Below are 22,455 nucleotides of genomic sequence, written 5' to 3' on the forward strand. Positions count from 1 at the left end.
GTGAACTCACTAGGGATCTTTTTTTATCTTCCACTCAATATAAAAAGGTATTCTAAATAATTTTTGAGTGAGCTGGTTGTTAGTTAAATGCATGACATATGATGTTCTCTGCGATAGTTATCCCTTTGATTTTACAAGCCCACAATATGACACCATGATAGGTTATGGAAACCATACTGATGGTAATATATATTCAGTAAATCATATTTATATAGGTTTTTATGAGAGCTAGTGACTGTGAACTATGCTATCTAACACTATAACATCAAAATTATTTTGATAAAATGACTTATAATTCATTTTGAACTAGATAACTACGTGAGACTGCAGATCATTCAAACATAATGGTTAAGCAACACAACAAATATGAGGAAACGCCAATCGACTCACCCTCAATAAACCTGTTGACAAGTATGTCTAAGTTGTCTTCCCCAGTGATAGATCGTATCTGCTGAAAAGCTTGTTCATAGGTCTCTACTGTTTCTTCCGTTGGGTCACGTTTTTTTCTCTCTAGTGCTTCTTTTTCTATTACCAATACAATAAACAAATTCCAGATATTACATATATTTAATATAAAGCAACCAAACAACTCTATCCAGTTTCGTATAATTTAAAGGCAAAATCAAGCAAAAACTTTTTTCTTTTTTTTTTTGGTTGGAACTGCAGGGCTTAATCATAGGTACGCTCAACTCCAGCCAAGGTTTATTGCAGTAATAACACACTGCTCACTCCCACCCAAATCAATGCCCTCGACATGTTTCACCCACAACAAGGCTTATTCATGGGGATCACTATGATTAGGCTCTGCAGTGACTGAAATATGTTGGGGGCATGGCTTTGGGTGGGAGTGAGCGGTGTGCTGTCAATGCCATAAACCTAGGCTGAAGTCTTCACTGTGCAGCCCACTACTTGGATAGTGGACTTCAGTAGAGAAACAGCAGACTCCAGGGCCTTGGCACCCAAGTGATTGCAGGGAATGGAGAAGGATACAGGGTGGCCCGTGAGCAATGAAAGGGTTAGATTCGTCTAACAATATGACTGGCAGTCACCTCTCCTGCGCCGAGCATCAAGCACTTCCTCACTGATAGAGCGCTCCTGAGTTTTGGTTCCCATAAACTCTTTCAGTCTGCGGTCATGGTCAATCACCCGTTGTAGCTCTTTTATCTCTGCCAAGTGCTGGTTCAGATCTTTCTCTGCTCTTTCCTTCATTTGCTGCATTTTTGTTTGGGCTTCATCCCTTAATTAAAAAAAAAAAAAAAAAAAAAGAAAACATTACTTTCAGTAAGATTTTAACACATCTACAAAGGTTAGTATTGCTGTGTCATGTACAAGCGTCTAATGTACATGTTTTATGTCTGTGTAGTTGTACAACCAATCAGTAGCCATCTATACGTTATCTAATCATATTATACAGGTTTTTAGGTCTTTTTTCAGCAGGAACGCGGGGGAACGCAGTTCCAGCACCTATTGCATTGAATGTATGCAATGGCAAGGGGTGCTGGGGTGTGCTGGAGGGTCTATTGTTACTGGCTGCTGGGATATCTATTATCTCTGGAGGGGATCTATTGTTGCAGGGTGACTATTGTTGCTGGGAGGGATCTATTATTGAGGAAGGAATCTATTGATACTAGCTTATGGGAGATCTATTGTTGCTGGGGGCAGGTATTATTTTTAGGGGGGTCTATTTTTGCTGGGGGATCTATTGTTGCTGAGGGGGGTCTATTGTTGCTGGGGGGGGTATTGTTTGTGGGGATCTATTGCTGCCGGCTGCAGAGAATCTACTATTTTACTGCTTTCCATACAAATTACATAGCACCACAAAACGATACTTGGTTTTGTATTTTCCAAAAGGAGTGATACTGGGAGGTGGGTAGGGGGTGGAACTAAGGGATGGTGCTCAGGGGTGGGAAGGGGGAGGAGAAAAGGGATGACTCAGAAGGGGGGAATACCTGCCCCTTTTCTCTCAGAAAAAAAGCCCTGATATTATAACTGATGCCCAAAATAGTACCATAGAAGGGCATATGTGGTCATATATGCACATCATAAAGATAAAGATATACTGTAAACCTAAAGTGCACAATTCCAGTTTACTTTCAATAGCATAGTGTATATAAAGATCAGGAAGAGGAGTTAGGCATAAAGATGTCACCCACATATAACACCGACAGTTAAAAACAAGACTACTAACACAAAGCACATAACAGGGTTGTGTTATTTAACTGCATGTAATACATAATATAAAATCACACATTTAAATAAAACACTTACGTTATGCATAATTCCTAAAGATCAAAGCCTTCAATTTGCAAACACAGCAGCAATTATAATAGATAAAGTGGTGAAGTATATAGTGAAGATGTACAGAAAGATACTATTGCTAGAAAGCAATGGTACACAGATTCATGGCAATAATAGATCAAAACAAGTCATCACATAAAGAATCAACTTACAAAAGAGAGGAAGCAAAAACATAAAGCTTAAACTTTTGATTTTATGCTTTTGTAAATAGATTTTGTGCACTGTGAGTAGCTTTGATCTCTAATTATTATATGTTATTGCTGTTTATGATTGCTGTCTAGTTAAATCTATTACCATATATTATCTGTTTTGCACTTCATACTACAATCATTCAGGGCCTGTTCACATCAGGTGTGTTTGGCTTTCCCAGCCTTTCCCAGTGCAGTTCCAATGAATAACGATTAACTGGCCTGCATTGGTGTGCACTGAAATAAATTACAGCATGCTGTACATTTTTTCACTGCAGAGTGTTGCAAAGCATTACACCAGTGGAAAAAAGTCGAAATGTCACTTTGAGACATTTTAATAAAGTTAAAAAAAAGGGTTACAGTGCAATGTGCTGTTTTCAGTGCATTGACACCGCTGCTGACAAAACACACACCAAGGGGCTGCTCTTTAATGCAGCTATTGGCATGAAAGTGATGCAAAAATAATAAAAAACAATCAATAGTGTATGCTACACTCATGCATCAAAGTGTTACTATGTAACAAATAAAGTGCTAAAATGCACTTGGTACATAGTAACACGTTGATGCATGAGAGTATCGTACACTATTGATTGTTTTTTATTATTTTTGTATCACTTTCATGCCAATAGCTGCATTAAAGAGCAGCCCCTTGGTGTGTGTTTTGTCAGCTGCGGTGCATCACTTTCAAAGCATCACTTGTTTACAATTTTGTTTACTATACAACTTATGTCAATTGTGGTGCTAGTAGCTTTTCTTATAGGCTATTAGCGCAGTATTTCCTATATAGCTATTGGCATGAATCTGCCCTCACTTTGATTATCAGGGATGACATGCATTTATAATTTCATGTGAGTTTACCAGTATATTAAGCAATCATTTTTTAATTATATTCTGCATGATTCTGTACACTATACCACCTTTTTATCATCTATTGACTTTAATGTGTATATGTTTTATTTCTTATTTGTAGCACTGATGAAGGGGAATTCGTAAAGCCCTTGAAATGTGTTGGCTGTCTTTTTTACAACTCTGATGAATAAAAATTGAACTGGACTATCAATTATACATCTGGTGTCTCTTTATCCTACTATCCTTATTACTGTGCTTCCCGGGACCTCTTCTTTAGATCCGTCGGATCTTAGATTGCAGCCTCCTAATTTAAGATTTATATCAACATATCAAAATACCTACCAAAATTCTGATCCAGCTCTCTACCAATATATCTTTACTTTGAAAATCATTGATGTGCTGATCAGTGGATTTACTAAAGGCAAACAGACTGCACTTTGCAAGTGCAGTTGCTTTCATTTTCCCCAGAGCTTAGTAAATGTGGTAACGCTCTGCTGATTTACATCATTCAATCATGTGCAAGCAAACATTTTTTTTTACCTTGCACCTGATTGGGTGTTCTTTACAAAGTAAAGCTTTATCACATTACATTTACTAAGGAAGATGAGTGCAATTGTACTTGCAAAGTGCACAGTCTATTTGCCTTTAGTAAATCACCCCACCGTGAGCTTCCCATTCAAACTAAAAATATACATTTTAGAATATAGCCAGAAGCAGCCAAAGCATGGCAAAATCATATTAGAAGCACTGTACAGTAACTGTACTGAAGATTAGTGTGCATATTCCATAGATATTTTAGAGCATTGATGGTTATTTACGAAAGGCAAATCCACTTTGCACTACAAGTGCAAACTACAAGTGCAAAGTACAAGTGCAAAGTGCACTTGAAATTGCACTGAAAGAAGTGCAGTCCCTGTAAATCTGAGGAGTAGATCTGAAATGAAGGGAAGCTCTGCTGATTTTATTATCCAATCATGTTTTTTTATTTTCCTTGCATGTCTCCCTCGGATCTACAGCGACTGCATTTCCAAGTGCACTTTCAGTGCAATTTCAAGTGCACTTTGCGCTTGTAGTTTGCACTTGTAGTGCAAAGTGGATTTGCCTTTAGTAAATAACCCCCACTGTCTTTCCTGAAGCACAGACATCTTTAATAACAAAGTCCAAGTAACTACAATGTGTAGTTATCAACCAATCAGACATTTTTTTGGTATAGATTAGCTAAACTGGACAATGTTTTAATCTAATTCTTTGCACTTCATTGTTCTTTGTGCAAAAAATACAAAATCTTGGTTTTACACATTAGGGTTGATCTACTAAAATGGGGGAGTGCAAAATCTGGTGCAACTCTGCATAGAAACAATCAGCTTCCAGGTTTTTTTGTTAAAATTAATTGAACAAGCTGAAGTTAGAAGCTGATCAGCTACCATGCACAGATGTACCTGATTTTGCACCCCCTTAGTTGTATATCAACCGAATTATGTTGTTCCATTAGAAATTGGGTTTACAGCTTTCTGCAGCTTGGAACTGCACGCACTCCTGTATACTGTCCAAGGGTGTCCTCCAGAGAATAGGTAGATCTTTCCGAATGACAGTTTATTAGTGCTGAATGCAGCCCTAAAGCATCTAAAGCCTATTTTGGGTTGAAAGCAGAATCAATAAGTATTGACACTTGTCCCCACCAGAAATGCCTACTGTCTTTCAAGGCTGCTCAGGTGGCTCTGAGAGCTAAAGAGATTTCCAATAAGTATGGACCTTCAGGATGCCTAATCTGTATTCAGCAGAGACCACTCTAAAACAACCAGTTTAAGAAGCTGTTCATTGCATGGCCACTATTTTTGTGTGCTAAGTCAAGCATTTGCTCGTGAATGTAAAATAAAAGTACATGTATTAAATCTGTCTATATTTCTGGATCAATTCCTAGATAAATTTAGGTTTCTGGTCTATCCAAAATATATCAATAAAATTTTAATCAACTGCAGAAGTTAAAGTATACCAATCAAGAGAATGAAATGGAGGTGACATTGCTGACCTCTCCTAATAAAAATGGCAATTGCCTCACTGTTATGCCGATCTTCTGGCTTCCATACTTTGAGTCATATCTCAGAATAAATGTGCAACTAAGGACTTCTTGTTTTTTGTTGACTGTCCATATCTGCCTATTTGTCCAAGGTCAGTAATTTAGAAAGCTTTCAAATGATCAGCACAGGAGCTTGACAACTAGCAGTTTCAGAAAGAGACCAGCAGCAGCAGCCCCCTTAATTTTTTTTTTTACTTGGTAAAAAGTTCACATTCTGGAGAGCTAAATATCTCTGTAATGCACTAGAAAAATTGGTATGGACACATTTTGTTTTCACCCACCAAGGCCCATATGGACACCAGCCACCAATGTCACATAAAGATTCTGAAACAGTATGGAGGATATACTGAAGGCACTGAGAGTCTTCACATCGTGTGAATATTTACTTCAATTATGCAACCATGTGAAAAGCAAATTCATGTTTACTTAGAATACCCAATCATGTGTAGATTAAATAAGTAAATGGAAATTTACTTGTTACATGTTTAGATAACTGAATTGAAGTTTCTCAATTTCTATATAAATCTCAATGATCAGTCTCAGTCTTTCATCACTGGGACCCAGATATAGTCACTTCTCATAAGGTGCAGGGTCACTCATCATTGGGACCCTGAGTTTTATCCTAATGTAGTAGGACTTTAAATTATGTCCTTGGTTCTGTGAGTGTACATTTGGAACGAACTACAGATTATATCCTGAGTTGATTGTTAACCTGTGTATAAGAGGGTGTTGCTGTGTGATAGCTGTCAATGTCACGCTGAACAAGGATACTGCAACGACACTAAGAGTGAATTGGTGATCCGCAGGTCACCCGCTAATTTCCTGATTAGTGCCAGAGGTATATACATCAATTGCTGCTTACTTTTGGTACTAGGGGAACCTTACAGAGGAATGACTTGTCCTCTATACTGGGCTCCCAGTGGCCATCCAGTGGAGGCGTTAGTGCCAACCAAGGGGACCTGTTTAAAGCAGAGCTCCACCCAAAAGGGGAAGCTCCGCTTGTTTGCCTCCCCCCTCTCTGCTGTCACATTTGGCACCTTTCAGGGGGGACCGGGTACCTGGTTTTGACAGGTACCTGCTCCCACTTCCGGCTGAGCTCGCCACAGAGAACTCAGCTGGACATTTGCCCCCCCTCCTCCTTCCCCCACCGCTCAGCCATTCACAAAGCGCAGCCTGCCTCACACATGTGCAGTAGGGAACCAGCTGTGAAGCTGCAAGGCTTCACTGCCAGTTTCCCTTAGCCGAGATGGCGGCGACAGCATCCGAGAGCCGATTGAAAAATTGGCTCAGGTGAAGACACTGCTGGATTCGTGAACAGGTAAGTGTCCTACTATTAAAAGTCAGCAGCTACAATATTATTATTTTTCTGATGGAGCCTGGAGCTCTGCTTTGTTACACAACTGTAAGCTTCTTTCTTGCATGTATGGACAACCGGGATTATTACCACATTGCTGTACAATTCACAATGAATCACAAAAAACAGAACATGTCCAGAAGACATTGGGGTTGATTTACTAAAACCGGAGAGTGCAAAATCTATTGCAACCCTGCATAGAAACCAATCAGCTTCCAGTTTTTTTTTTGTCAAAGCTTAATTGGGCACGCTTCAACTTTAGTAAATCAACACCATTGTCTCATCTGATCCTTTTAAATCACTGCCACCCAGTTCCCCACCCACATGTGTTTGGTGGTTGCTTATACATTGCACTGGCTTAAACCAACAGGAGATGGGCTTATGCCTGAGTGTACAAACACTCACCCATATAAGATGTTCACCGCTAATGAGTTTATCTCATCCTGATCTACATGGCCTACGCCTAAACATAATTAAAATAAATTTCTTGTCACAGCAAACCTGGCATCATAAGCAGCAGACGACTCCTCAATTGTTGTGGCAATTTCTTTTCTTGTTTGAAGCAATTCCTGAAAAAAAAATACAAATCAGAAATATAAAATTGTTATATAATACTATTTTAATCTACTTTCTATGTCTTTTCTAATACCGTCAATAAATCATAAGAGAGACTGACAGTTCTGCAAGGCCAGAAAATTGTTTTTTGTATAGAGTAAAGATTCTAATTGTTATCCTATTTCTCACCTTTTCAAGCTTTCTATAGAGTTGATCAAAGCGAGAGCGCTCGATTCTCAGGATGTCAATCTCTTCCCTCATCTTGGCATTTTTTGCCAACTGAAGATTGAATTTGGTTAGAGCCTAAAAATCACATCAGGAATGGAGAAAAATGTTAGCAGGTTTTGCATGAATGGCCAAAACAATCACAACACAAAAATCCTGGCAGACACTGCAATAGCTGGGCACCATAAAGAACATTGCAGTGTTAATAGAGAAAAAGTGCCACTGGCCATCAGATAACTTGTAGGATAGTTTTGTTTCACTATCTAAAACACTATTAGCGTTTTAGGGCCGTAAACACTAGATGATGGTCTTCCTCCAAATGATCACTTTCATGCACAAGCACGCCTGTAACCTACCAACTGAACTGTTCAATGAGGACAGAATTAACATGACCAGTCTCATTTCCAAGTAAATACTAATTAGTAGTTTTTTGGGGTTTGCCATGGCCTGTGACCATCTCCTGGGTTCTTCTGAGCCCGCTAAACAGCACAATAGTAATATTATACTGAGATCACTGGTATAGGACATCACAAACCAAGTGTTTACCACCACCATAGTCTGGCCATATACCCACAGATCAAGCCATTATGTTGACTCTTCTAGCTCTTAATAAAAAATAATGTTCTTTAGCAAGGAACATACATTCCACATTAATAATTATGCTAAAGAAATGGCTGGTGTGTACTGTAAATTGCCTCCAGCATTGTTCCTGTTTATTCCTGCTGGAGGCTGCCATTTAACCAAAGCCCAGAGCCCCTGAGCCGTAGTAAATCATTAGGCTGTCAGCATATCCTTCTGCTACATATATGGGCACAACCTGATCATCCTGTATATGGGAACTGTCATATATATTTTTTCACTCACTATATAGACTTACATGCCATTTTTGATGGCGTCTTGATTTTTCTGTTTTTTCTGTTTTTTTCCTTTGGATTTCCATTACACTTTTTGATTACACTTTTTTGATTTAAGGTCTATTTGTTTCTATATATTTGATAATATTTATTAATTTTGCACATATGGTTTTTGCATTTATATATTTCACATTGTTTCGCCATTATCTGCTGCTTGCAGTTAATAATTGTATAGTACACTTTTTATGTACAAGTTTTTTATTTTATGGATGGCTTTGCACTATGATTAGTGCGGAACACTCTGACCTTTACTTGTATGGTTCACATTTAATATATTCACCTTTAGCTGACTTTTTATCTTCACCATACATACCTATTATGCATCAGTAAGTCACTGTTTGGGCAGTGCTTTATGGGTGGTAATTGGGCGGGGTTGTTCCACTGAGGTATCTTTGAGGCCCTTGCCCTCTACACATCTCTACCTGTACAGACTCCTTTACAGGCATACCCTACTTTTAAGTACACATTGGGTTTTATTTACTAAAGCTGGAAAGTGCAAAATCAGGCTCACTTGTGCATAGAAACCAATGAGATTCTAACCTTGGCTTCTTCAATTAAGCTTTGGTAATAAAACCTGCAAGCTCATTGGTTTCTATGCAGAAGTGAGCCTGAGTTTGCACTTTCCAGCTTTAGTAAATAAGCCCCATTGTGTACTTAAAAGTGAGGTATGCCTGTACTCAACTCTATTATAGGTTTTGTTGTGGATTCCTTTAGCTAGGATAATAGTTGTTGTTTTTTATACATCCCCTTTTAGGCTTAGCCTATATCCCATTTTTTAGTTCTCTAGCCAATAGGTAGCGCCATTCACCCCATTTTTTGTTTATATATCAACTTCCCAATGCCCCCTTAGGGGAGTCCTGTTAGGGGAGGCAGCCACCTTTTTATAATATCCTAAGCGCGGTCTTTCCTTCTATTTATACTTAATCTGTCAGCATATCGGCCTTTACATTTTCGGCACTCATTTTTAATGCTTTACATAGCTATATCTGCAAAAGGGGCCAGCCTGAAGAGATTTAGCAGGACTATATTTTCTGATTAAAGTTCCATTTTAAGATAAGCTGCACCACTCAATGCCAAGCTGCAGCTGAAAATGCAATAATATTTTGTGATGTACAAAAAAAAAAACAGATAAAAACTTTTAATTCCAATGGTATTGTCTCTGTTTAAACCACTCTTAAGGACACAGCTAGAATATGGGGTCCCGTTTTTGGCACCAGTATTGTAAAAAGTACATTGGGGTTTTCAAAATCCTCTGAGGCTTTGGGGAAGAGGGGATCCCCCTTGAAATGCGTCAGCCTTTTGGAAAATCTTCTCACATTTGAGACTTGTCCAGTGGACCAGGCTGTTCAGAATACTTTTTGGACTTTAATGTGCCTATTTAATGTTGCTGTTTGTGAGTATACATCTGAATTTGTTTATATTAATAAAGTTATCGCAAAAGTAATGAGCTAGGCTGGTGCCCCCTCTGTCTCTTGTTTGTGTGGTCACAGGATACACAGGATCTTTATCAGATTTCCTCAATGGGCACAATCATGCAGAAAGCAGTACTAATGTTATGACTTCAGTACTACTCTCTATATCTCTGTTTATGAGTTAAGGGCACTTGTGACATTCAGTCAGGTAGGTGGATCCCTGGCACCCTGTACTGATGGGATATCCTTAGTCTTTCTTGGTTGAATAATGTCTCACTGAAGACAGGGGAAAAAAATCACTGTAGGGGTCAGCACAGGAGATTAGGTGCATAATGCAGCCAGAACTGCTTTTTGTTTAAATCTCTACTGGGGAACTATTTTGTTTTAACCACTTCAGCTCCGGAAGGTTTACCCACTTCCTGACCAGGCCATTTTTTGCGAAACACCACTGCGTTACATTAACTGACAATTGCGCGGTCCCGCGACGCTGTACCCAAATAAAATTGATGTGCTTTTTTTCCCCACAAATAGAGCTTACTTTTGGTGGTATTTGATCACCTCTGCGGTTTTTATTTTTTATGCTACAAACAAAAGAAGACAGACAATTTTGAAAAAAAAAACAATATTTTTTACTTTCTGCTATAAAACACACCCTATAAAAAAATTTAAAAAATCTAATTTCTTCATCAGTTTAGGCCTATATGTATTCTGCTACATAATTTGGGAAAATAAATCCCAATAAGCGTATATTAATTGGTTTGCGCAAAAGTTATAGCGTCTACAAACTATGGAATAGATTTATGGAATTGTTTATTTTTAAAATTTTTTTTTTTACTAGTAATGGCGGTGATCAGCGATTTTTAGCGGGAATGCGACACTGCGGCTGATGTATCTGACTTTAAGTGACACTTTTGGGGACCAGTGACACCAATACAGTGATCAGTGCTAACAAAATGTACAGTCACTGTACTAATGACACTGGCAGGGAAGGGGTTAACATAAGGGGCAATCAAAGGGTTAAATGTGCTCCTAGGGAGTACTTTTCAACTGTGTGGGGGATGATTTGCCTGTGAGAAGACAGAGATCCGTGTTCCTGCTTATCAGAAACACAAGATCTCTGTCTCCCCTATCAGCAGAATGGCGATCAGCCTTGTTTCCATAGGCAGACCGCCGTTCTGCCTCTCTCGTGAATTACCATCGGGTCCACCGGACCCGCTGATTGGCTCCCAATGTGTCCAATCACAGTGGGAGCTGGTTGGCGGTGGCACGCGTGCACACCATAAGACTGGGAGAGGCGATCATGTACAGGTACGCAATTTCACCTGTAGGAGCTGCAGCCCCGCAGTACATATACATGGGGCGGTCAGGAACCAGTTAAATAAACTGCCCAGCAGTTGTGCTTTAATATTTTCTAAGACCTGAACAAGAAAGTACAATATGAAGTCAAACTACAGACTTTTTCTGGGTCAATAGTTCAGAACAGGGGTGTCAAATTAAATTTCATTGAGGGCCGCATCAGCAGTATGGTTGCTCTTAAAGGGCCAGTTGTGTCTGGGGCTACATACAGAGTGCTGGGTTTAGGAGTGTGTTACGTACAGAGTGCATTATGTACAGAGTGCAGGGTTCTGGATTTCGCTACGTACAGAGTGGAGGGTTTAGGTGTGCGCTATGTGTTACATACAAAGTGCAGGGTTCAGAAGTGCATTACTTACAGAGTGTAGCGCTCAGGAGTGTGTTAAGTACAGGGTACAGGGGTGCGCTATGTACAGAATGCAGGATTTAGAGGTGTGTTGTGTACAGAGTGCAGGGTGTGGAACCCCAACCCCCCAAAAAGCTTCCTCACATCTGTCTCTCCTACCTGGCCCAGTTCTAGTACCTCCCTGTGTAGGCGGCGTGCCTTGCAGGGAGATCTTTCTCCCTCTCCATCTCTGGAGATCTCGCCCCACCGTGAATGTGTGCAGGGATCTATTAGTCCTGGGAGCCACTGAGCAAAGCTGTACCTCGTAAAAACAGAAGACTTCTGTGTTTACAAGTGACAGCGGGGAACGGGAACGGAGGGTGAGAGCTAGAGGTGGTGGAATGGAGTTGTGCCACATTTCGGCTACAAAACTCGGTGTGAGGGCCACTTGACAATACCTGGTGGGCCAGATTCGGCAGGCCTTGTGCTTGACATATGTGGTTTAGAAAGTACTGAAGCCACCAAATAAGAATGACAGCCCAGCAACTAACATTTTCATAGAGAAGTCAGAAATAGCAGTGTTTCAGCCCAGAAGTATAGGAGTACTGATTTCAAGTACAGTATGTTACAAATACATCAAATACCCAGCTAACAGGCATCATTCAAGCATATCTTCTACACATCACTAAAATATTATGTTGCAAGATACAAAACTGAGAAACATTTGGTTTCAAGAAACACGCACATGCATGGTGCTAATTATCTTATTTTTAGCTGTGATCAAATCTATGTTCAATAGAAAATAATTATCTTTTAAATAATTAAACTTCAAGTGAAACACATGGCATGCTCCAGTCCTGAGGACATATTCATGTTGTCAGATTGCTCTTACAGCAGATCTGATGTGATATGTAAATGCCAGACTTGCATGCTTCCCTTCTTATACTGTATGTACCACAAATAGATTTTAATTTCTTTTATGTGATAAAGAAAGGAACTCAAATTTACATAGAAATCTGCAAGATAACTGACACCCCTAAAGTAATACTCAAACCAAATTAATTAGTTGCATCTTGCATCTCCTCTTTTGCAGCCACTTCCAATCTGCATGTATTCTCTCTAGTACTAATACAAATATGTTTAATTCTAACAACTATTTATACTTTAACAAATACTTTTATAATTCTTTAGATTAGATGCATGAATTGGAGCAGGCTGGTAGGGGCCCCAGTGCATTACTTTGCCCAGGGGCCCATGATGCTATTAACACAGCCCTGGCCATCACACTACTTATTTTAACCTCTGAAACCTGCCCCACTGCGCCACAACCATATAGGGGCAGTTGCAGCATGGCTCTATTCAGGTGACATGGGGGACAATTCTTACCATGACTCAAAGCATGTGTAAACCCTGTCAGCTACCTTTGCAGCTTAAAGCAGAGTTCCATCCAAAAGTGGAACCTCTGCTCCCCCCCCCCCCCCCCCCCCGTGCTACATTATGCACCTTTCAGGGGGGAGGGGGAACAGGTATCTATTTTAGACAGGTATCCTTCCCCACTACTGGGAGACTGCATCACGGCGATGTCCCTTGGAAGATCGCGCCACCGAGCAAGTTAGAAAGCGCAGTGCACTTCGCGTATGCACGATAGGGAACCTTACCATGAATGGCGGCGGCAGCACCCGAGAGCCGATTCAAAAATCAGCTGGGGTGCCGACATCATGGGAACCCTGGACAGGTAAGGGTCACAATATTAAAAGTCAGCAGCTACAGTAGTTGTAGCTGCTGACTTTTAATGTTTTCGTGGGGGGGCGGAACTCCTCTTTAAGAGCCATTTCACACTGAAAGTGCTTGGGTGTCGGCGGTAAAGCGGCGCTATTTTTTGCGTCGCTTTACAATCGTTTTAGCGGTGCTATTCGGCAAAAAAAGGTTAAAACCGCCCCCAAAACACCGCTGCCGTGGCGCTTTGCCGGCGGTGCTGCCCATTGATTTCAATGGGCAGGGGTGCTATAGGAGCGGTGTATTTGCTGCTTTTTGTGACGCCCTGCCAGTGCAGCGCCCCAGTGTGAAAGCACTTGGGCTTTCACACTGGGTTTGCAGCTGAGGCTTTTTTTAGGCACTTTACAGGCGCTTTACGCCTCCAGTGTGAAAGGGGTCTAAGGAGTTGCAGCTGGGTGGGGGGGAGGGATAAAAATGTGGCCTTAACCAGGGTTAAAAGAACTGAGGAAGCTGTGACAGGCACTAATTAAAGTGCCCTACCTATGCCCACCTTCTCCACTCATATAAGTTTTTCTATAGCTTCTATGAATTAAACAGTATCTATGAAATGAGAGGATGGACCTTTTAAACATGCACACATCCTCCATTCAAAGATCCTGTTTTCTGCCTGTCACTGCAGCGGGAGATGATGGCAGCGGGGGGGGGGGGGGGGGTTGCTTGTGAGGTTGGAGGATGAAGATTTCAAGGAAAGAAAGAGCCAGCAGCACAAGGGACATATTGGATTGTGCTGATTTTTTTTCTGATTAGAGTTATATTTTAAGTTTTAAAATGAGATCTAGATCTGTTTTGCAAGCAATTTTGGGGAAATTCAGTTTCTCAGTTCAATAAGAAAAAATTGAAATCATGAATCTGACATATGGCATAGAGTACCTTATGTCATAGCGTTGATGATAGGTAAACTAGAAAACTGAAAATGCTGCTGAGCATTTGTTAAGGAGAAAGAAAGTCTAGCACATAGATCTGTGTCATATGCATAATAAAAAATCATCCAATGTTATTTGCATGGCCTTGCTACAAGGACATGCGAGTGCTCACCCGGTCCAGTCGGTTCTCCATAACCTTCACATTTTTCTGTGCCTGGGCATTTTGTGTGGCTGACCCTGAAGAGCCTCTCACTTGTTTTCTCTGATCTGAAAGTTTTCTCTCCCAAGATTTTATCTGCAAAAAAAGCATTTTAAATTTAAAGGGAATCTACAGCGGTTTTGCTAGCGGTTTCCTTCTTTATTTATTACAGTCACAATTAAAAAAATTAATTAAAGTGATTGTAAATGATCACCTTGTAAAACAACCCATTCAGTTTAAAATAGTCATAATAAAAGAAAAACATTTGTATATAGATATAAAGAAAATATTACAAATACCTTTTTTCCCTTTTTTTAGAAGTGATCACATATCCTCTATTCTCAGCTGCATAAGTGCTGGGGGAGGAGAAAAGGCACCACACTGAGCTTCCCAGTCAAAGGCTGGCCAGGGGGGAAAAGGGGAGGCGGGTGGCGGGGGTTGTGTCAGGATAAGTCTGATCATTGGAGGAAAGCACACTGAGTTCCCAACACAGCTAGAGAACTGACCATAGTGTGTTCTCCTGCTTAGTGTGGTCACTTTTAAGTTCTAGCAAAAAGAAAGAAAAAAATAAACAGTGTGATGTGCCAGGATTGGTGCGTCAGTATTTTTTACTGGCAGCTACCTTTTTTTCCGCATACTAGCTCCACGGAGAATGTTTGCTGGCTGGGTCCTTGCTTGACGGTTCCATCTTCCTATGCCAATACTTCTGCTTGGCCTAGCCTCTTTGGCTTATTACCACTACTTGGGGCTGTGACTATTGGGCTGAACACATTTTTTCACGGCAATCCCAGTCTCACTTAGTAGTTAACCTACTAACACTACAGTCTCCCTGAGTTGCCTTTTTTGCCTTCAACACATGGACAAGTCCTCTTTGCCCTCTACCTTTGACTAATGTGGACCCTATAGCCCTGCCACCTTTCCATCTATTGGCTTGCTGCATCTCCATGGCTGCTACACCATATTGGTTTTAACAATACCCCATGTGTGTAATTACTCCACATTATCAACCATTATCTATTCTCCTAAAGAAGCGCTATACAGCGTGTAACATGTAGAGCCAAGTCATATATGTGTACATCATCATGCCGCCTAGCTGACTCTGAACCATACTCATGGAATGCTACAATCCAAGGAACAAGGAATGATCTTCATTTCACTATATCCCTTAGTCTGTGGATTTTATTATCTACCTGGTTCAAAGCAGTATCAGTATCTTGTATACTCTATACTTTACACGGTCTTGTCAATGTGGATTTTTTAGAATATGTATTGAGTTTCCCCCCTTTTTTTTATATGATCTATTGCAAAAAAAATATTTATTTTTTATACTTATGACTGCCGACTGTGCCTAAAAAGTCCAAGCCCCCCCCCCCCTCTTCCTTTTGTTTCAACTGCCCCCCCCCCCCACACACACACACACACACACACACACATCTGAAACTACAGCATATTTTCAGGTTTGGGAAATCACATGGTGCAAAAGCAGCCATTTTTAAAAGATGCTGGGATCTTTTTCCTGTGTTTTCCTGAGCCCACGCAAAAGCGAGTCGCACCAATCACATAGGTGTGAACCTAGTCCTAAATATATATTTTTTTAAGGTTAGTCAGGTAAATATTCAATACTGTATATTAACGTTTTCTATCTATGATTATACGCCGCCTGTTAAAAGAAAAGCGAGTGGTAACACATACCCCCCAACTTTCTGAGATAGGAATGGGGGACACCTATTAGCAAAAGTATGTAGGTAAAGGACACACCCCCTGTTACGCCCTTTTAAAGGAGAATTATACAAAGAAAAATGATTAGTTTAGCCCACAAGTGCTTTTCTTTACCTCTACTATTCTACTATTTATACTGGCTTTTGACATTTACAAATGCAGCAATATAGAAAGATAAATAGTGCATTTTATATACAACTATATAGATCACACCAAAATGGAGGGACAAATGAGGAGGAAGGAGGGACAGAGGGACTTTGTTCCAAATCAAGGACAGTCCCTCAAAATCAGGGCCAGTTGGGAGCTATGAACTATATACAGCAGCTAAAATAGGTATTGAATATGTGACCATTTTCCTAGGTAAATATATATATAAAGGTGCTATTGACATGAAATGATCACCACATGTCAGTAATAACCCATGCAACCCATACATAGAAAGAAAACAAAACAAATAAGTTCAGAAATTAAGTTATGTGTAATAAAATGGAAGGACACAGGGAAAAAGTATTGAACACATGAAGAAAGGGAGGTGCAAAAAGGATGGAACACTAAGTTGAACTCTATCAGTAATTAGAAAGCAATCCTGCCCCTTTTCAGTGCAAATTAATGTCAGCTGATTCAGTCTCAACTGATGGCCTATAAAAATGTGTCTCATTACCAAGGTGGCACACAAGGAACATCTCATGATGGGTAAAAGCAAAGAGCTCTCTCAAGACCTTTGCAACCTTAGTGTTGCAAAACATACTGATGGCAATGGTTACAGAAGGATTTCTAAACTTCAGGATGTTCCAGTGAGCACTGTTGGGGCCATAATCCAGAAGTGGAAAGAACATCATTTCGCCATAAAGCAGACACAACCAGGTGCTCCTCACAAGATTTCTGACAGAGTGAAAAGAATTATCAGAAGAGTTTTCAAAGAGCCAAGGACCACTTGTGGATAGCTTCAGAAAGACCTGGAATTAGCAGGTACAATTGTTTAACCTCCCTGGCGGTATGATTATTTGAGATTTTTTCGTCTCAAAGTGGTACAATTATTTTGCATAGAAATTTGGCGTTTTATATTGTAGGTCTGTAATTCTTAGCAATAACACACTTATATCTGTCCACCAAGAGTCTAGTAGATATCCCGGGTATGATGAAGTTTGAAACACAAAATCATAAATTATAATATAATAAATAAATATAAATAATTAAAAAAAAAATAATATAATAATAATAAAATAAATTTCCCCACAATTCACTATCGCTCAATTCTGCAAGTGTTCTAATTTATTATCGCTGTTTTCTAGCTGGTCTAAAGCCACTTTTGACATAAAGGGACACTTTTTGGTTGCTTTAGACAATCTCAAGTTTCCAGGCAGAAAGAACAGGATATATAATATAAAACTGCATGCAGGGCATGGGCCAAAGCAATGGGGACAAAAGGGAAGTGAAATGATTTCATACAGTACTGTAATTTTTAAGATTACAGTACTGTATGTATTATGATTTTTAAATTTTTTTTAATTTGCCACCAGGCTCTGCCCCCGTGTGTCGCTACGCTCGCAGGGAACGGAGCCTGGCACAGAGAGGCTTCGGGCAGAGGACGGAGCCCGCAGACAGCGTGGGGGGACATCGCAGGATCCTGGGGACAAGGTAAGTAACCTGCACCAGGATCCTGAGATGTAATCCCGAGTGTGGCTCGGGGTTACCGCTAATGATGCTGAAATTTAACCCCGAGCCACACTCAGGAATACTGTCAGGGAGGCTACAAGAAAACAATAAGTAATACACTCAACTGCCATGGGCTGTATGCACGCTCACCACGCAAGACTCTATTTCTGAAGAAAAAGCATGTTTAAAGTTTGCTGCACAACATTTAGACAAGCCTGTGAAATACTGAGAGGAAATAGTCTGGTCAGATGAGACCAACATTGGACTCTTTGGATGCCATAATACACACCATTTTTGGAGGTCAAATGGCACTGCACATCACCCCAAAAACACCCTCATACCAACAGTGAAGTTTGGAGGTGGGAACATCATGGTGTGGGGCTGTTTTTCAGCATACTGTACTGGCAAACCTCATATTATTGAAGGAAGGATGAATGGAAAAACGTACCAAGACTTTCTTGATAAAAATCTGCTACCATCTACTGGGATGATAAAGGTGAAACGAGGGTGGACATTTCAGCAAGACAATGATCCCAAACACAACGCCAAGGAAACTCTCAATTGGTTTGAAAGAAAGAAAATAAAGCTGCTAGAATGGCCCAGCCAATCACCTGACTTGAATCCAATAGAAAATCTATGAAAAGAACTAAAGATCAGAGTTCATAGAGGCTCACGGAATCTTCAAGATTTGAAGACTGTTTGTGTGGAAGAATGTGCCAACCACAGCTGAGCAATGCATGCGACCAGTTTCTCCATACAAGAGATGTCTTGAAGCTGTCATTACCAACAAAGGATTTTGTACAAAGTATTAAATAAATTTCAGTTAGCGTGTTCAATACTTTTACCCTGTGTCATTCCATTTTATTACAGGTAACTTAATTTCTGAACTTATTTGTTTTAGATTTATTGTATGTATAGATTGCATGGGTTGTCACCAACATGTGGTGAAAATTTCATGTCAATAGAACCTTTAGAAATATATTTGTAGCGCTACCCCCGTAGGGGGTGCTGAGTTGGCTATAGCAATCCACCAATCACCCTGCTGCCAACCTCCCATGCACCATTCTATAGGCAATAAACAGTCACTTTGATCCAGTTTCGTGGCTTTTTATTTGCGGGATAAACTTTCATGGAAATTAGGAAAAATATGAGATGCCCCTGATATAGAGATTTCTTAAGATTTCTTGTGGCCTTGGCCTTGTATCTTGAGTTTTCCCTGAATTATCTTCTTTGCGTTGCACAAATCCTTTACTGCATAGTTACTGAGTTGCTAGCTTCACTTCCAATAGAACAAGAGGAACCACTCTGAAAAGTCCCTATATGTAGACTAGAATGATAATGTCTCTTTGACCCTAAGAACCAAAGGTGCACACAGCTTCCTTCTCCAGCTTCTATGAATCGGACAATCACACAGTCTCTGGAAGTTATTACCAATGTTCTAACCAGGCCAGAGATGACACGGCATCTCTCCCCAATGACCTGACACATGGCAATAAACGGACTACTACTTTCAGCCAGTCCATTCTCAATAATGCTGTGCTCCCCAGCCACACAGCATTCTACACTGCTCTGACCAGTTCTCTTGCTTCCTTAACGTTGCACTGACCTGCTCCTTTGTATCAAAGTCCTGTGTTCCCCGGTCACAGAAATCCGATGAAAGAAAAAAATCCTAGACGGCCGCACACCATAGAAGGCATCTTTATTGATATGAAAAAATAAAATCCAAATGCAGTCACCTCATGTATAGGGAGGAACAGGAAAGATAGCTAACATGTTTCATGCCCCATCATGGCGCTTATTCATAGCAGAAATCTGATATGCCGATCTACTTCCACCGCTTTACTTCTACTTTCTACGCTTGATCTTCTTCACATCCAAGCCCTGTGTTCGCCGGTCACAGCAGCCCAATGCACTCCGCAGAGCTGAAGATCTTTATCTTTAGTTTCCTCCCAGATGGCTCCTTCATCCCTCCTCCGTGCATGGCGCATCCCCGCATGGGGATGCCCAGGGCGACACCCCCCTTACTCCATGCTGTCCTTCCTGTACACTGGAACGCCCCCCGACTCCCGAAGCATGTGACCTCAGCCTTTATGAGAGGCCTGCCAATGCAAGTTAACCATTGCTCAGCGCTCCTCACATGAGCTGCCTGCCACTCAGGTCTCAAGTCCAGCCCCTCTTCCAGAACAATTCCTCTAGAAGCAGAGGAGGCATCTTTGAGCCAAAGTGTAGGTGGCCACACCCTCCTCTACACTGACACTCCCACTCTCAGATCAAAACAACCAGACCTGAAATGAAACACAGGAGTGGCTAAATTTACCTGTATCTGAGCCCTACAGCTAAAAAAATACTAATGTAGCACCTACCTGTAAGTAGAGGGTGCTACATATTTAACTAGAAAAATGGTGACGTGTTTAATACTTATTTTACCCGCTGTATATCAAGCCAAATGAGGAACAACTGAGGAGGAGTGAGGGGGACAAGAGGGACTTTGTTCTGAATGAGGGACATTCCCTTGAAATTAGGGACAGTTGGGAGCTATGGTTTACAGACTCTGCAGAGCCTTTTACAAACACACCAGTCTCTGCAAGAAAGGTACAGTGCTGCATCCAAATCTCACCAATAGAGACCCCATGAGATAAAAGATACTCTCAGGCTGTATGACTCTAGTATCTAACAAAAAACTGTAATATCAGTTCTGGGTGGGCTGATCCTTTAATTATCCCCAACTGTACAATACATAAGCATTGTTGCTTCCACAAGCAGCTTTTCATACAAATGCTTTGCTTTGTGACAGATGACGTTTGGTCTTATTTTTTACTCATATAATTTACCTCTTTATCTAGCTCAGCAATGATTTGCTTCTCGGTTGCAATTTCGTTATCTAGTTCTTCCTTTTGTTCAAGCAAGGCCTGGAGTTTTTCCTGGCTGTCCTGATCACGGTACTGATTGCTACGACTTTCTGATATTTTTAGGTCCTTCAGCAGCTCCTCCTGTTCTTTCTTCAGAGCACGCATCTCTGCCCTGATCAAAGACAACAGCCATGAGCATATACACACAATACAAAGATTCCTGTGCACACCTGAAATCCCTATCGCTCTATAAATAAGAGTTTGCTAGTACTAAAATGTTATACATCATTAACTAAACAATTTTAAATGTAAAGTGCAGTACCATAGTAAAATTATACCCCTAAACCCCTAAAATAATACACACATTTTTCCTTAAAGCAAATAAATATATATATATATATATATATATATATATATATATATATATATATATATATAAACACTGTATATACTGTATATATTGTATATCTACTATTTTTTTCAATAGTTTACAGTATTAGGTACACTACAATGAATACTAGCCTGCAATACAAAATAGACAAAGGTGCAATATAAAAGGTACAAAACCAGACTACAAAAACAATACAAATAAAGTGCAACAGTGAACAAAAAATATTTTGTACATAAATAAATAAATTTAAGCCCATACACATCTGCTGGATATTAATAATGCATACCCTTTGAAAGTTCACGTGCAATAACAAAACTTAAAATTTCCAACACAGTGGGGTTGATTTACCAAAACTGGAGAGTGCAAAATCTGGTGCAGCTCTGCATAGAAACCAATCAGCTTTTAGGTTCCATTGTCAAAGCTTAGCTGAACAAGCTAAAGATAGAAGCTGATTGGCTACCATGCACAGCTGCACCAGATTTTGCACTCTCCAGTTTTAGTAAATCAACCCCAGTGTGCTTTTTGTGTAAAAACACAGTTAAAGTGGTATTAAACCCAAAAACAAAAATGTATTATATTGCAGCTTACAAATCCTTAGATGTGGTAGCTGCATTTGTTTTTTCTGGCTTTTTACCTTTATTTTCAGCCGGTGATCCAGACAGTAAGTCTGTTCTTTCTCAACTTTCCTTAACAGGTCAACCTGTCCAGACAAAGTGGCAGTTAGAGGATTGAGGCAAACCATTTACCACTGACAGGGGTGCTTACAATGGTCAGCGTTTATTTATTTAAATAAATCCCTTATCCCATAAGGAAAAAAAACTCTTGCTGTAATTGCTTAAAATTGTTAGCAGGAGTTCAGCATTAGTGTATATATATCACTACCCTCTCCCTAGACTGACAATGTTGATGTCTAAAGGTGTCGCCATTTCTCCTGCAATCCAGAGTGGAGACACCCAAAAACAGGAAGTGCTACTGTCCAAATCACCATGTAAGAATAAAGGAAAAAAACCTAAAAAAAAGAAAACTAATGCAGACCTCACATTGATTACGGATTGGTAAGTTGCAATATACTCAATTTTTGTTTTTTAGTTTAATAGTGCTTAAACCCTCAGCACTCCCAGTTGCTCCACTCTAAAGGACAGACTCTTATCTCTTTTCAAAGATCCTAATAGATATATAAGGCCATGAAGAGCTTTACCCTCCGAAGGGTTAATACTCAGCAGGGATCCACAGAATTTTAGACAATTCATCAGTTTGCATAGCTCAAAAAAGAACATAAAATAGAACCATAGTGATTCCTGTATACAGCACGCCTGTATTAAAAACTTGCAAAAATCACTTACACATACTGGTGCACTAAACCATTTTAAATGTAAAATCGCTCACAGAATAGATAATACTGGGCTTGTACAAGGATGTTAATGCTGGTACTCCGAAGCGCATAACTATGTT

The 22,455-nt window shown here is 40.1% G+C and overlaps 1 protein-coding gene across 1 annotated transcript in view; it reads right to left on the minus strand.

Moving 5' to 3' along the window:
* The window catches only part of LOC141110072 (coiled-coil domain-containing protein 63-like), a 195,977-nt gene that overhangs the window by 132,471 nt on the left and 41,051 nt on the right, over positions 1-22,455 (minus strand). The window contains exons 4-9 of the mRNA XM_073601296.1: positions 20,595-20,784; positions 14,362-14,484; positions 7,511-7,624; positions 7,268-7,335; positions 1,050-1,237; positions 391-525 (exon numbers count right to left, since the gene is read on the minus strand). Of these exons, the coding sequence (XP_073457397.1) occupies positions 391-525; positions 1,050-1,237; positions 7,268-7,335; positions 7,511-7,624; positions 14,362-14,484; positions 20,595-20,784 (818 nt within the window). The remainder of the gene's footprint in view (positions 1-390; positions 526-1,049; positions 1,238-7,267; positions 7,336-7,510; positions 7,625-14,361; positions 14,485-20,594; positions 20,785-22,455) is intronic.

This window comes from Aquarana catesbeiana, linkage group LG10 (assembly GCF_042186555.1).
Source record: "Aquarana catesbeiana isolate 2022-GZ linkage group LG10, ASM4218655v1, whole genome shotgun sequence".
In the NCBI taxonomy this organism is placed as follows: domain Eukaryota; kingdom Metazoa; phylum Chordata; class Amphibia; order Anura; family Ranidae; genus Aquarana; species Aquarana catesbeiana.